General features: G+C 42.2%; 2 protein-coding genes across 5 annotated transcripts in view; both read left to right on the top strand.

Moving 5' to 3' along the window:
- numb (NUMB endocytic adaptor protein) overlaps window positions 1-4,674 on the top strand; it is a 43,088-nt gene extending 38,414 nt beyond the window's left edge. For 2 of the 3 annotated variants that reach the window (XM_044375030.1, XM_044375031.1), the window contains 4 exons: window positions 102-401; window positions 727-870; window positions 1,548-1,697; window positions 2,234-4,674. In XM_044375030.1, coding sequence (XP_044230965.1) covers window positions 102-401; window positions 727-870; window positions 1,548-1,697; window positions 2,234-2,988 — 1,349 coding nt within the window. In that variant the 3' untranslated portion in view covers window positions 2,989-4,674. The remainder of the gene's footprint in view (window positions 1-101; window positions 402-726; window positions 871-1,547; window positions 1,698-2,233) is intronic. The other variant, XM_044375032.1, reaches the window with a different exon arrangement.
- Window positions 4,675-5,790: 1,116 nt separating this feature from the next.
- The window catches only part of exd2 (exonuclease 3'-5' domain containing 2), an 8,486-nt gene continuing 1,710 nt past the window's right edge, over window positions 5,791-12,566 (top strand). Inside the window, exons 1-9 of one of the 2 annotated variants that reach the window (XM_044375296.1) lie at window positions 5,791-5,896; window positions 7,922-7,992; window positions 8,318-8,760; window positions 9,237-9,493; window positions 9,624-9,750; window positions 10,506-10,816; window positions 10,967-11,073; window positions 11,672-11,807; window positions 11,987-12,355. In XM_044375296.1, the coding sequence (XP_044231231.1) occupies window positions 8,365-8,760; window positions 9,237-9,493; window positions 9,624-9,750; window positions 10,506-10,816; window positions 10,967-11,073; window positions 11,672-11,807; window positions 11,987-12,355 (1,703 nt within the window). In that variant the 5' untranslated portion in view covers window positions 5,791-5,896; window positions 7,922-7,992; window positions 8,318-8,364. Of the gene's footprint in view, window positions 5,897-7,921; window positions 7,993-8,317; window positions 8,776-9,236; window positions 9,494-9,623; window positions 9,751-10,505; window positions 10,817-10,966; window positions 11,074-11,671; window positions 11,808-11,986; window positions 12,356-12,566 lie in introns of both variants that reach the window. The other variant, XM_044375295.1, reaches the window with a different exon arrangement.

Raw genomic sequence — 12,566 nt, 5'->3', positions numbered from 1 at the left:
CCACTTCCAAGTAATGTCATTGCTTCTTTTGTTTGGCCAAATTTGGAATATTATATTTAAGAAACCTTTCACTTTCTGTGTGTCTGAACCTTCTCTAACAGCTGAGACAGATGTAAAGGTTGTTGGGAACTCAGGCACCAGTGTGACAAACCCCACAGCCCACCAGACAGGAGGCTCCCCGTCCCCCTCGTCCTCCCCGCCACTCTCCATGTCTGGCCTGGGACCTCAGGCGATACCTCGCAGACACGCACCTGCTGAGGCTCTCGCCAGGCAGGGCTCCTTCAGAGGTTTCCCAGCACTCAGTCAGAAGACTTCTCCCTTCAAACGACAGCTGTCGCTGCGCATGAACGAGTTGCCCTCCACCATGCAGCGCAAGTCTGACTTCCCCATAAAGAACACAGGTGAGTCCAGGATCCTGACCCAACCGTCTGTGTCCTGAGGTTTTCTACACAGCTCACATCATCTTCAAGTACAACTGCCTGTTTAGATTATTCACAAGGATTCACAGAACAGCAGGAAGTAGAATCAGGGAAGAAGGTCGTCTTGTTATTAAAATACTATGTTTTGAATTAGTGATATTATAATAGACTTTTAAAGAAGAACAGTTTCATGAACACATTCTCACAGAACCAGAATAATGTTCTCTCTCCAAGCAGAGTGATGTCTTTTATCTTATTCCTGTGAAGTTTGCTTCTCTTAACGTTCTCTCTGGCGTCCCCCCTCCAGTCCCTGAGGTAGAAGGAGAAAGTGACAGCATCAGTTCGCTGTGTACTCAGATCACCACAGCTTTCAGCGGACCCCCAGAGGACCCCTTCACCTCAGCACCAATGCCCAAACCAGCTTCCTCTCCGCAGTCTCCTGTGGCACCAGGTAAAAAAAAAAAAAAGCTCCTCTGATATAACATGTGTGCACACGAGTAACTAACATCTACATTGTGTGCAGCTTAGTTGATGGTTGACTTTGTTCTGGACGTCTGTGTTCTTTGTTAGAGAATTTTATTGAATCATTGTAGTAAAGTTCATCTATTCTAGCTGGGAAGTGCCAATTATGTAGCATTAATTGAAAATAAGCAGAATTAACTCCATTTACATACCTGGGAAGAGGAGAATGACTATAATTAACTTCATCATCCATTTTGCAGTTGCCAGGCAAACTGTCATTATCAGTCGGGAACTGTGGCAGCATACAGTCACTGATGTTTGATGTATGGATGTTTGCTGCAGCCACAAGCTATCTGTGGCCAACTATTCTGGCCATCAGTCTTATTCATTGCTCACTGTCTGGCTGAATTTCCTGGTCATTCAGCTTTGTAGGAAATGAATAGACGTCCAGTGACTTGATGATGACGTTGCCTGTTAGAGAACGTGTGCATGCTCTCATTTTCTCATACCATAGTTTTATAACATTTATTTTATGTGTGATTAACACTCGTTAAGACTGCTAATTAATTGCATGGTAATATTATGCATGTCTAACAGCATCGGTTAGTTCATGTCATCCGACGCACAAGCTTGCTTGTACTAGCTTCTGTTTCTTATCTGCTGTAGTGAACGGCACAGTTCCTGCCTTCTCTGTTGCTGCTGCTGCTACCGCTAACCCCCCAATCCAGAACTCAGTTCTGCCCCCTGCTCTACCTGCTCGAGACACTAACCCCTGGGCTAAGACCCCTGCAGGGGCCCCGGCCCCAGCACAGCCAGGTAAGCAGCTCTTCAGGGAGGATGCATGTCACAGGATGCACAGTAAATGCTACTAGAATTCCAAAAATGATGGAGACATTACAATGTACCTTTGAGTTATTGTAAAAGTTGAAGGTCTTCTTATCCTTGCATGATGTTTTTGGACATTGGGACACAATAACTACATGCAAATAAGTTGTTGGTGACACAAAGTTACTGTACTTAATGAACATTAGACATTTTGTGCAAAGGTTTTGGGACACATCTTCACTTTCTGGTGGAAAGTTCAATAAGAAGTTGAATATCTTTATATCTATCTGTAACATATGAAGCTTCAGCTCTGTCTGAATGTAACAAAATCCAGCTACCAGTCAGAGATTTTGTGCCATATTTGCCCTGTAAAATGGGGAAAATGTTTACTGTTATTTGCATATTTTTCATGTTTAATATTCATCAGTATTTGTTTCTGAATGTATTACTGTGTCTGTCCTTCTCCTTTTTAAATGTCTGTTTGATGTGTATTCACCCACTTTGTGCCTTTTCTGTGACCTTTCTAGCAACAGGAAGTGACTGGTCATCCCCTACTCCAGTGATTGTAGTTCCCCCAACATCTTCTCCAGCCATGCCCTCCCACAAACGCACTCCATCAGAAGCAGACCGGTGGTTAGAAGAAGTCTCCAAGTCTGTCCGAGCCCCGCAGCCTAATCCAATCATGGCAGCAGCCTCGCCCCCCACGCAGCCGTTCACTGCTCCTGTGCCGATACCCGTGGCGCCTGTACCCCCGGTGGCCTTCGTGTCCTCTCTGCCCCCGGCGGTGCCCATGTTGCCCCCTCGCCAGCCTGCTTTCCACGCTCAGGCTCCAACCTCCTACCCAATGTCCAACGGGCTGCCGTTCCCTCAGCCCAGCGTGCCCGTGGTCGGCATAACTCCTTCGCAGATGGTGGCTAATGTGTTCGGCTCAGCCACGCAACCCCAGCCGTTCCCCGTCCCTGCCTCCACGACACCCCAGCACGATGCCCAGGCTGTCGGTAACATCAGCCCGTTCATCAAGCCCCCGCAGTCCACTGCAGTGATCCCTGCTCCCCTCCAGCCATCCAATGGTAGTGTGACCTTTAACGGAGCAGACAGCTGGGCCGCTCCCTCCCAACTCGCTCCATCCTCTCCGGCCACCCAGCCTCCATCACAGCAGCAGGAAGATGCCTTCGAGGCCCAGTGGGCAGCTTTGGAGAGCCGCTCACGCCAGCGCACCACACCCTCCCCGACAAATCCCTTCTCCACCGAGCTGCACAAGACCTTTGAGATCCAGCTCTGAAGACTGTGTGTGAGATCAGAAAGTACCGGACAACACGGAGGCCATTTTGATCGAGCCAGTTGATCGAGCAGGTGGGTGATTGACTACAGTAGAGAGGGGAATGTCCTCCTGCCTCCCTCCCTCTCTGTTTCAGTGGATAAGCTCAGCAGGGCTGAAAAGAACTGGGAGACACTTGAGAGCAGCGGGTGAATCAACAGGGAGCAGAACTCTGCACAGCAGCGAGGGGAGAGAAAAAAACAAAACAGGCTGCTGTTAACAAGGGTGCAACTCCCCGGGCATTTCATTAGCATTGTCTGTATTGTTTTGTTTGTGCTGTGGAGCGCACGGTCGTCGTTACCCTGTGTGAATATCTGTGCCGAGCCACACCCAGCCCCCTGTCAGCCCCAACTACCCACCCGGGGGCAGCTACCATTCCCTGACCCCCTTTGCTCGGTCTAGCTCACAGCACCCCCTGTTGACAGGACAAGACCTCCCTCACCTGGCAGAGGAACTGCAGCACTGAGAGAACTCAGCTTCCCAATGAGAAGCTCTCCTTAATAACTTCCCAATCAGAAGAATAGAGTGAGACAATGCCAAAATCTTTATTTTTATGCATTAAGTATATTTTAAATAGCTTTGGAATCTAACAGAAGAGTTGTAAGTAATCTTGCCAAAGGCAGAGGCTAGCTACAATGAGACAAGTTTATGTGCGTGTATACAAGAAATGACCGTATATATTATACATAAATATATATATATATATATCTATAAAGAATCTATACTGTACACACAGCTCACAGCAGTGCTAATTTTTAATGTGATGTAAAGAGATTTTGTGAAGGGACAGCTGCTTTACTTTTGTGGGGTTTGTTTGTTTTATTTTTGAAGAAAAATCTCTTTATTGTCGTCTATTATTGCATCCTGTGATTGGATGTGCAGCATCTCACTGTAAATAGGGTATCATTGCAGCAACAATCAATGTGGACCTAGCAATGGTGGTGGTGCCCAACTGGTTGCCTCTCTTACCTGTGCTCAGTTTTAATAGTTTAGTACACATCAGTACTTAACATTTTACTTCTTCTCTCTTCATTGTCATTCTTTTTTGTGTGGTAACGATCTTGTTTTTTTTTATTTAACACAATAGGATGTGTCATCTCCGGTTTCTCCACCTCTTGTATTATTATTATTATTATTTTTTTTTTTTTTTAAGTAGTTGATTTCTAAATTTTTATTTTGCACAAGCACTAAAGTAGATGATTTGACCTCACAGGTGACCTTGATCAACATGGGTTAGTCAGTTGTGGTGCTGCAGTAGATGAGAAGCTGTGGCCGAAGTCCACGCTGACCTGCCCTGACCTCCGTTAGCCTGCTGCGGTTCTGATGGTCAGCAGAAAACTACAGGGAGATAAAAACGGTTTCATCTCTCACTGTCTGATTTCTCTCTGTCATGTTTTTATTTTTTTAAATCAAACCTGTGAATATGATCTATTCTCTGATCTATTTTTCCATTTTGTAATTATTTCATTACTTTATTCCACTTCTTTGGAGAAATATTGAAGCTAAAAGATTGAATAAATTGATGGTGGTAGAGGAAAAAAAATGGTCTGTGTTTTTGAATGAATACTGTTATGTTTTGTATACAATGTATAATGAAATGTATTAATGCTGATGATTAAACTGGTACCATTTCTTGTGGTACAAGCTAGAGCTGAAAGGATTATTCTGTTAATCCATTGACAGAAAATTAATTGACAACTATTTTGATAATCAATTAACTGTTTTAACTAGTTCATCAAACAAGAATTCCAAACATTCACTGTTTCCCTCGACTCAAATGTAAGGATTTGCTGTTTTTTTCCTCTTATATGATTATAAATTTAAAATCTTAGGGGGTTGGACTGTTGGTCCGACAAAACAAGCAATTTGAAGACATCGCGATGTTGCTGGGTGTTATATCACTGTTTATTTATGTTTCATAGTCTAAACTATAATCAGAATATAATTGGCAGATTTATTTAAAATGAAAAAGTAGCCCTAGTATAAGCACATGCATGATATAATTACCTGTAAAGTATTGAACAAATATCAAGAGATAGAATTAAATGGAGGGAAATGTTACAGCTGTTCAGTTTGTGTTGACATCACTGACAAAACTGCAGAAGCATGTAGAGTAACATTAATTAGTATTCAGATCCTTTACTGAAGTAAAAGTAGAAATACTGTAGTCGACAAATACTTCATTACAAGTAAAAGTCCTGAATACAAAATGTTACTCTAGTAAAAGTAAATATTATCACCAAAATGTACTCAAAGTATCAAAAGTAAAAGTACTTATTATGCAGACTGGCTTCTTGTAGAGTGTTATTTTAGTATATTGTATGTTTATATCACTAACAAATACATGTAAGAGCATTTTAATGTTGTAGTTCAATATGGAGCCAATTTTAGACACTTTGGGTAGATGACTAGTAGTAGCACTGCATCATATAAGTGAATTATGTTTTTAATAATAATACTTTATTTATTTAGCATCTTTCACACACTAATGTAGCTCAAAGTGAATAACACATTTAAAAAAAAAAAAAAGAATATCTATCTATCTGTAAATAAATGTAGCATAAAATAGAAATACTCAAGTAAAGTACCAGTACTTCAAATGTGTACTGGAATAAATGTATTTAGTTACATGCCACCAGTGTTTATCTCTATTTTTAGACAAACTGAGATGAAAACAAGCAGTTGTAAGTTTCTAGTGGACCTGCGGTGATGTTGTTGTTCCGTCCGTCCAGCAGGCGGCGCAGCTGCAGCTCTGCGCCGTGAAGCAGCACCACCGTTATAAAAACAGCCCGGAAGACATGGAACAGCTCAGTAAAGAGAAACAAGTGTACATGTGTGAGAAACTGGCGTTGTGTTGGTTTAAAACGTAAAGGTAAGCTCGAGAATGCATCTACTAATATACAAAAAGACGGCTCTGCTGTTAGTAAAGTGTCTAATTCAGTCTAACGACACTTGGCTGTGTGAGCCGCTGTGTTAACGAAGAGAGTTAGCCGGTCAGCTAGCTGTAGCGGCTAAAAGACAACACACACGCGAGCTGAGAGCTAAATGTAGGCTCGTTGCAGTTAATGATTAATTATTCATGCGTGTCATCAGTCTGAGAAGCGTTGCTGTCGCTCTTGTTTGATGTAACATCACTTATAAACCAGCTGCTGGCTTGTTAATTTGGCGAGATCAACATTAGCAAGCTAGCGTGTAAGTTAGCTAACGTGACACAACTTGACCTGTGACCGGTGTTGCTCAAAATCCTGTAACCTAGCAGATTCTGTGACCCAACTAGGAATAATAACCTTAATTTATATAACACATTTTCAAAAACAAGCTTACAAAGTGCCTCACAGACATAAAAACAGAAAATGCACAGTTCATTTACAAAATAGAATAAGTTCAATGCAGGCAAGAAATAGAAAGACAGTGAATACAAATCTTTAAATAAATGAATAAATAAATTAAGCAAAACATAAAGAAAAACGCTAATTTAAAGCCATTTATAAAATGGGTCTTTAATAGAGATATATAGAGAACAAGCATCATATTCTTGTAGAGAACAAACGTTTTTAATCCTAGTTTAGCTGTTACTAAACATGATTCATCCACAGTATTTAGAGGGTCAGTAATGTTAAAAGCTGTACAGAAAAAAAAAGACCCCATAGATACAGAGAGGTCACAAACTTTACAGCTATAAACTTACTGTAACCTATACACTTCACCTGTCAACATCTGGTCGATCCTGGTCTTTTTCATGTTGTTAATCTTCTAAAGCACCACAGAATCTGACCAGTTACACAGAACCACTAACAAAATATGTGACCCTATCGAAATACTGTAGAAGCACTGTGTTTTGATAACAGCTATCTAAATAAAGATTGTGATAAAATAACATCTGCAGTGGCAAAAAGCCGTATTTCCTAATCAGGTCACATAATTTGATGGGTCACAGAATTCAGTGCGATACCAAGGAGAGATTTTGTCTTACAGATAAGTAAAACACAGAGATACTGGGACATAAAACACAACAAAATACATAAAACTGTGTTTAAAATGTGTTAACCGCATACTAAAAACCACCATATATGCTCACATAAGTGATCAGTGACGGCAATAACATAAAACCTGGAATAAATCCAACCATCGTCTTTATCCAACCCAACCAGTGGAGTTAAAACAACTAATCATCAGTGGATTTATCCTGAATATTTAGGAGTTTGATGGCATGAGAGACAAAAGTGTGTTACTTTGTTAGACCAGGTGATCTGAATCTCTCAGCTTCTCACATGTGAACAAACTCTCCACACAGAGGAGGAAAAGAAGACTCTAAATTGACTAATAAAGTGTTTGAAATCGCTCTCTTGAAGAAAATATGATAGGGATCTGGTAGTTACCTGCAGAGAGATTAAAAAACCCAAGTAACAACAGAAAAGTTGATGAATAACTGACATGAAACTGCTGAAATGTGTCATCAGTTTTCACACACTTAAAAACCAACCAACCTTTGAAAGAAGTGTAATTGTTGCTGAGCTTTTCGTACAGATTATCTTTGTCAGCAGATTATTAATTAAAGCACACAGAATATTTGTAGGACTGAACCTGTTCATTGACAGTCTAAACAGAAGTGTTGGGTTTCTTTAGTTATGTTCAGTTTCAAAAAGCAGTTATCACACCATTGAATAAAATCATCAGTCACTGGACTGTAACCAGAATTATTCCCCCATAACGAGATCACAACACTAATCATCTGCAAACTTCATATCTCAACAAACTTTGGATTTAAAATGCTTTACTGTCCCACTACTTTTGAATTTACAGCAGGATAATCATAATAAACCTTTACTGTTACTGTATGTTTATCAATAAACACCAGAAATATTTAATTCTTTTTTCTTTTTTTTTTTTGTTGCAGAGAGATGCAGTGTCTGTTCAGATCACAGCAACAGAGGCAGATGTACATGGAAGCCCACTGACACAGGAAAGGTAAAACATCAGTTATCTTTACAACAATAGAACACAATGCCTTTATTGTCAATGTACATTTCCAGTACAATGAAATTTGCTTTGCAGCCCTCAAGGTATAAATTAATAAATAAACGAGTAGACAAAGTATAAAAAAGTGTATAAAAGTAGCGGCACTCAGTTTTTGAGCTTATAACATTGCACGTGGGCAGGCATTAGTGAACAGCTATAGCACAACAGGCAGGTAAACGTGATTAAGGTTATATTGCTTGATATGAATATGATGTATGAACTGTTTGGACATGGAAATCTAGTCACTGAAGACAACTTTGATCATGTGTTTCAGCCGTAGGTTTGCACTTTTCAACCTGCCGAAGATCACTACAGTTCAAGATGTCTCAACGAGGGCCTTTAACTGTGGTCATCACAACAGTACTGGGGGCGACCTTAGGAGGGCTGCTCATATGGCGAGTGTACCGTACAAAAAGGAAGAGGCTGCCTTCCATCCAGAAGGTGGCCGATCCTGTGGAAGCTCCGTGTCCTGCGGGAAACGAATTAACATCCGTAGAGCATCAATACGCCCAGCCGCCGCATCTTCTCGAGAAGGAATTCAAGGCGGTGGAGTGTCAGACCGCACAGCCGCCCCCTGCTGTACAGATACCGTCTTATGAACAGCTGTTGGGGGTGAAACCAGTGATAGTGAGCTCTGAAGAGGAATGGCAGCAGCTGTGGCCACTGATGCAAAAGGAGCTCTCAGTCGTCCCTGTGCTGGGGCTTGACTGTGAATGGGTAAAGACCAACGGCGTAAGAAATACCTTTGCATGTTTTAGAATACAAAGAGGAAAAATCCACCCTGAACTGGAGCTTTTTAGGTTCATTTGTTAGAAATTACCTTTGGAACAGCAAGAACTGCAACGATTAGTAGTATTTTTAACTTTTTCTGACATTTAATGGCACAAACTGCCAGTTGACTTAGCAGATTAATTGAACATTATGATGATTGTTAGCTGCAGGCATTTAGACAATAAGATTGGTTCAATTATCTGAAACAGCAGCAGATTTTTGCTTTGATATTGGTCCTAAACACCCAAATCATCCTTTTTTAAACGTTGAATCTTGATACAGGGAAAAATCCTTCTTAGAGGGAGTGATACCAGTACCAATCTATTATCAGAGGGGTGGAATTTTCCTTAAGAACATCCTTCTTTTTAGCATTTCAACTTTCCCGTGGTCTTGTCTGACCTCGCTGCTGTTTCCTGTTGCAGGTGTCAGTGAAGGGCCGAGCCTCCGCGGTCTCTCTGGTGCAGATGGCCTCGTATTCAGGTCTGTGTGTCCTGGTGAGGCTGCTGGCGTTCCGCAGCGGGCAGCAGCAATTCCCACTCAGTTTAGTGGAAGTCCTCCGTGACCCCCACATTTTGAAAGTCGGCGTCGGCTGCTATGAAGACGGCAAGCGTCTGACGCGTGACTACGGTCTGTCGCTGACGTGCACGGTTGACCTGCGATATCTGGCCTTACGACAGAGGTACAATTTGGTTGTTTTTGTGTTTTGATTTTTAGAAAGTGAATGTTTGCTCATGTTTGATGTTTTTCACATTTTTGCAAGATATAAATCAATTGAAAATGATCCTTTCCTGTTCTGTCTCTATTTTCAGGCAAGCTACTGTAAATAACGGCCTCAGCCTGAAGTCTCTGGCTGCAGATCTGTTGAATGTATCTTTAGATAAATCTCTGGAGCTGCGTTGCAGTGACTGGGAGGCAGATCAGTTGTCGCTGGAGCAGGTAGTGATTCATTGTATTACAGCGCTCTTCACATTCTTCATACTTTTTACTTTTCAGCTCTACTTCAACGTCAAAGTCAACAATTTAAAGATAGAGTTGTGAAGTGGGCCGAGTTATTTCAGGCGCCCCCGGTTCTGGAAATCAAATCATTTTCCCCACAGACGACGTCTGGTGACTGACAGTTGGAGCACTGACATGAAACTCTTCAGGTTGAAACATTAATATAAATGATAAAGAAGTACAGCCAATACAAACGTACGAGCTTGTGTAAGTTGAAAAGTTTACTGCTACTCCCCAGGAGCGTTTGGCAAGAAAAATCCAAACATAGTTTAAAATACTGTCACATTCATCACTGTTTGAGTGGGAGCTAAAAGTTTGAGAGAAAACAGATTTTACAATCTTGCAGCTTGAATTAATTCACTTTCAGATTCTGGATCAAGTTTTGATGCTGTTTTTTGTCCATAAAGTCAGTGATGAAACACTGAATTTGCTACAGCTCTGATTGACTAAACCTGGTAATCATTACATAAACCTATAACTTTACTCTATTTCTATCACTATTACCTACAACGTTTTTTACTTTACTTTCACTTCTGTGGTTTTTATGCTTGGCAACGATGAGGAAATCGTTATAAGAAAAACCTGAAATTGGGATTCAGATTGGGGGGAAAACTAGTGTGGTATCAACAGATCCATTCAGTTTGCAAGTTTGTGCTGTTCTCCTTCTTTTCTAAATCTTTATCTGTTCACCCCAGATGACTTATGCTGCCAGAGACGCCCAAGTTTCCATCGCTCTGTTCCTCCATCTCCTCGGCCTCCGCTCTGAAGCCGGTCCCGCCTCTACCAGTGGGAGCTCTTACTCCGAGTTGGCTGCCCACTGCCAGGGGCTGGTGGATGTGCCCTTCAGGGGCCGAGGAGATGGAGACGACAGGGCCGCTGATGGAGAAAGGAGACGAAGGACGCGGAAACCGCCCGTTTATGAAAGCCCAGAGTCTGGAGATCAGCAAGTCCCAGACCCTCGAAAGAATAACAAGAGGAAACCGCTGGGTGTGGGCTACTCTGCCAGGTGAGGGTGGAGACAAAATACTGAAATACAGTGTTTGCATTTTTAGAGATCCAACTTCAAGCTAATAAATCCTGAATGATGCTGATCCAGAATCAGCTTTTAGACATGGAAAACGTTGGGTTCAGCAGCCTCTCACTTTGCCTGTTACAGGAAGTCTCCTCTCTATGATAACTGCTTCCTCCACGCTCCAGATGGCCAACCTCTGTGTACCTGCGACAAGAAGAAAGCCAAATGGTACCTAGATAAAGGAATAGGAGGTACACTAGATAACTCCATGTGTTTAAAAATAAAAACAAAATATATTTTAAGCTACAACATGCAACCTTCTCGGTTTCTTCCATTCAGTTGGGAAAATTCCCACCTTATTCAGTGTCTTTGAAGCCTTCATGTGTTGAAGAAGCAGGTGTTGAACAGCCAGTTTATCCCATGTTTTCAAAAAGATCTTGTCTGCTGTAACTTTGCTCCTCTTCGTCTTCCTGGAGCTTTCAATTCATTGACTTCCTGCAGTATAGCTGTTTAAAGTCAGTTACTTTACCCACAGCAACTGATTTTTGTCCCAAAATGTCTTAAACATCACTGACAAGCCTGCCTCAGTCAAACGGGGCATTTTGGCAAAAGCACACAGGATAACAAATGTTGCACGTTGTAGCTTTCAGTCTACTGTCAATCCACTGGCATGATGGTTATTCTGAGGTGGTGAGAATATTATGGTAAAGGTTTAGACTGGGTGTCACTCTGTGCTTTGGTTAATGCAGTGTAAATAATCTCTCTGCTGTGTTTCTCACTGTAAGACAGTCATGCAGAAGAGAATCAGATCATTGCCTGAAGTTATAACGTTCATTGTTTCCAACCCAGTGCTCCAGAGTGAAGATCCTTTTGTTGTGAGGCTGCTGTTTGAGCCGTCAGGACGTCCCGACTCTCAGCAGGACTATTATCTCACTGCAAAGGAGAACCTCTGTGTGGTCTGCGGCAAAGCAGATTCCTATATTAGGTTTGACATGCTTCATATACATTTTAATTCATCTCCATTCATCTGAAATTGACAGTTGACAGCGCTCTAAAAGCACTTTTGCACTAAGAATCATGTTTTCTAAAGGTGATTATTTCATTTTGGAGCATCATAATTACATGACGGATCTGATTAATCTATAATTCGCTCTGGTCCCGCAGGAAAAACATCGTGCCACATGAGTACAGACGGCATTTCCCCACAGAGATGAAGGACCACAACTCCCACGACATCCTGCTGCTCTGCACCAGCTGCCACGCCGCCTCCAACGTGCACGACAGCTTCCTGAAGCAGCAGCTGGCTGAAGAGTTCGCCGCCCCTCAGGGTTGCGAGGAGGGAGTGCGCCTGCTGGAGGACGCCGACCGACGGAAGGTACGCTCAGCGGCTCGGGCTCTGCTCACCGCCGGGGAAGGACTGCCGGAGCAGCGACGAGAGGAGCTGCAGGATCTGATCAAAAGTTTCCTCGACATGAACGAGGAGCAGGAGCTGACGGACGAGGCGCTGCAGCAGGCTGCCAGTCTGGAGACGAGGTGAGACGAGGGGAGACTGTTTCAGTATTACCTCAGACACATCTTTGGTGTTTCTGAACCCCTATTTCTTGTACTAATCAGCCAACATATAATACACTTACCTTTTTATTTACATAGCACTTTTACATAAAATTAAAAAGGACAGAGATGAAGGACCACAACTCCCACAACATCCTGCTGATATTGGCTGATAACGTTCTGTATGATTCAT

Source organism: Thunnus albacares, chromosome 15, assembly GCF_914725855.1.
Source record: "Thunnus albacares chromosome 15, fThuAlb1.1, whole genome shotgun sequence".
NCBI lineage: Eukaryota > Metazoa > Chordata > Actinopteri > Scombriformes > Scombridae > Thunnus > Thunnus albacares.
The sequence above is the reverse complement of the archived record's forward strand: the minus strand, read 5'-3'. Positions and strand labels throughout refer to the sequence as shown.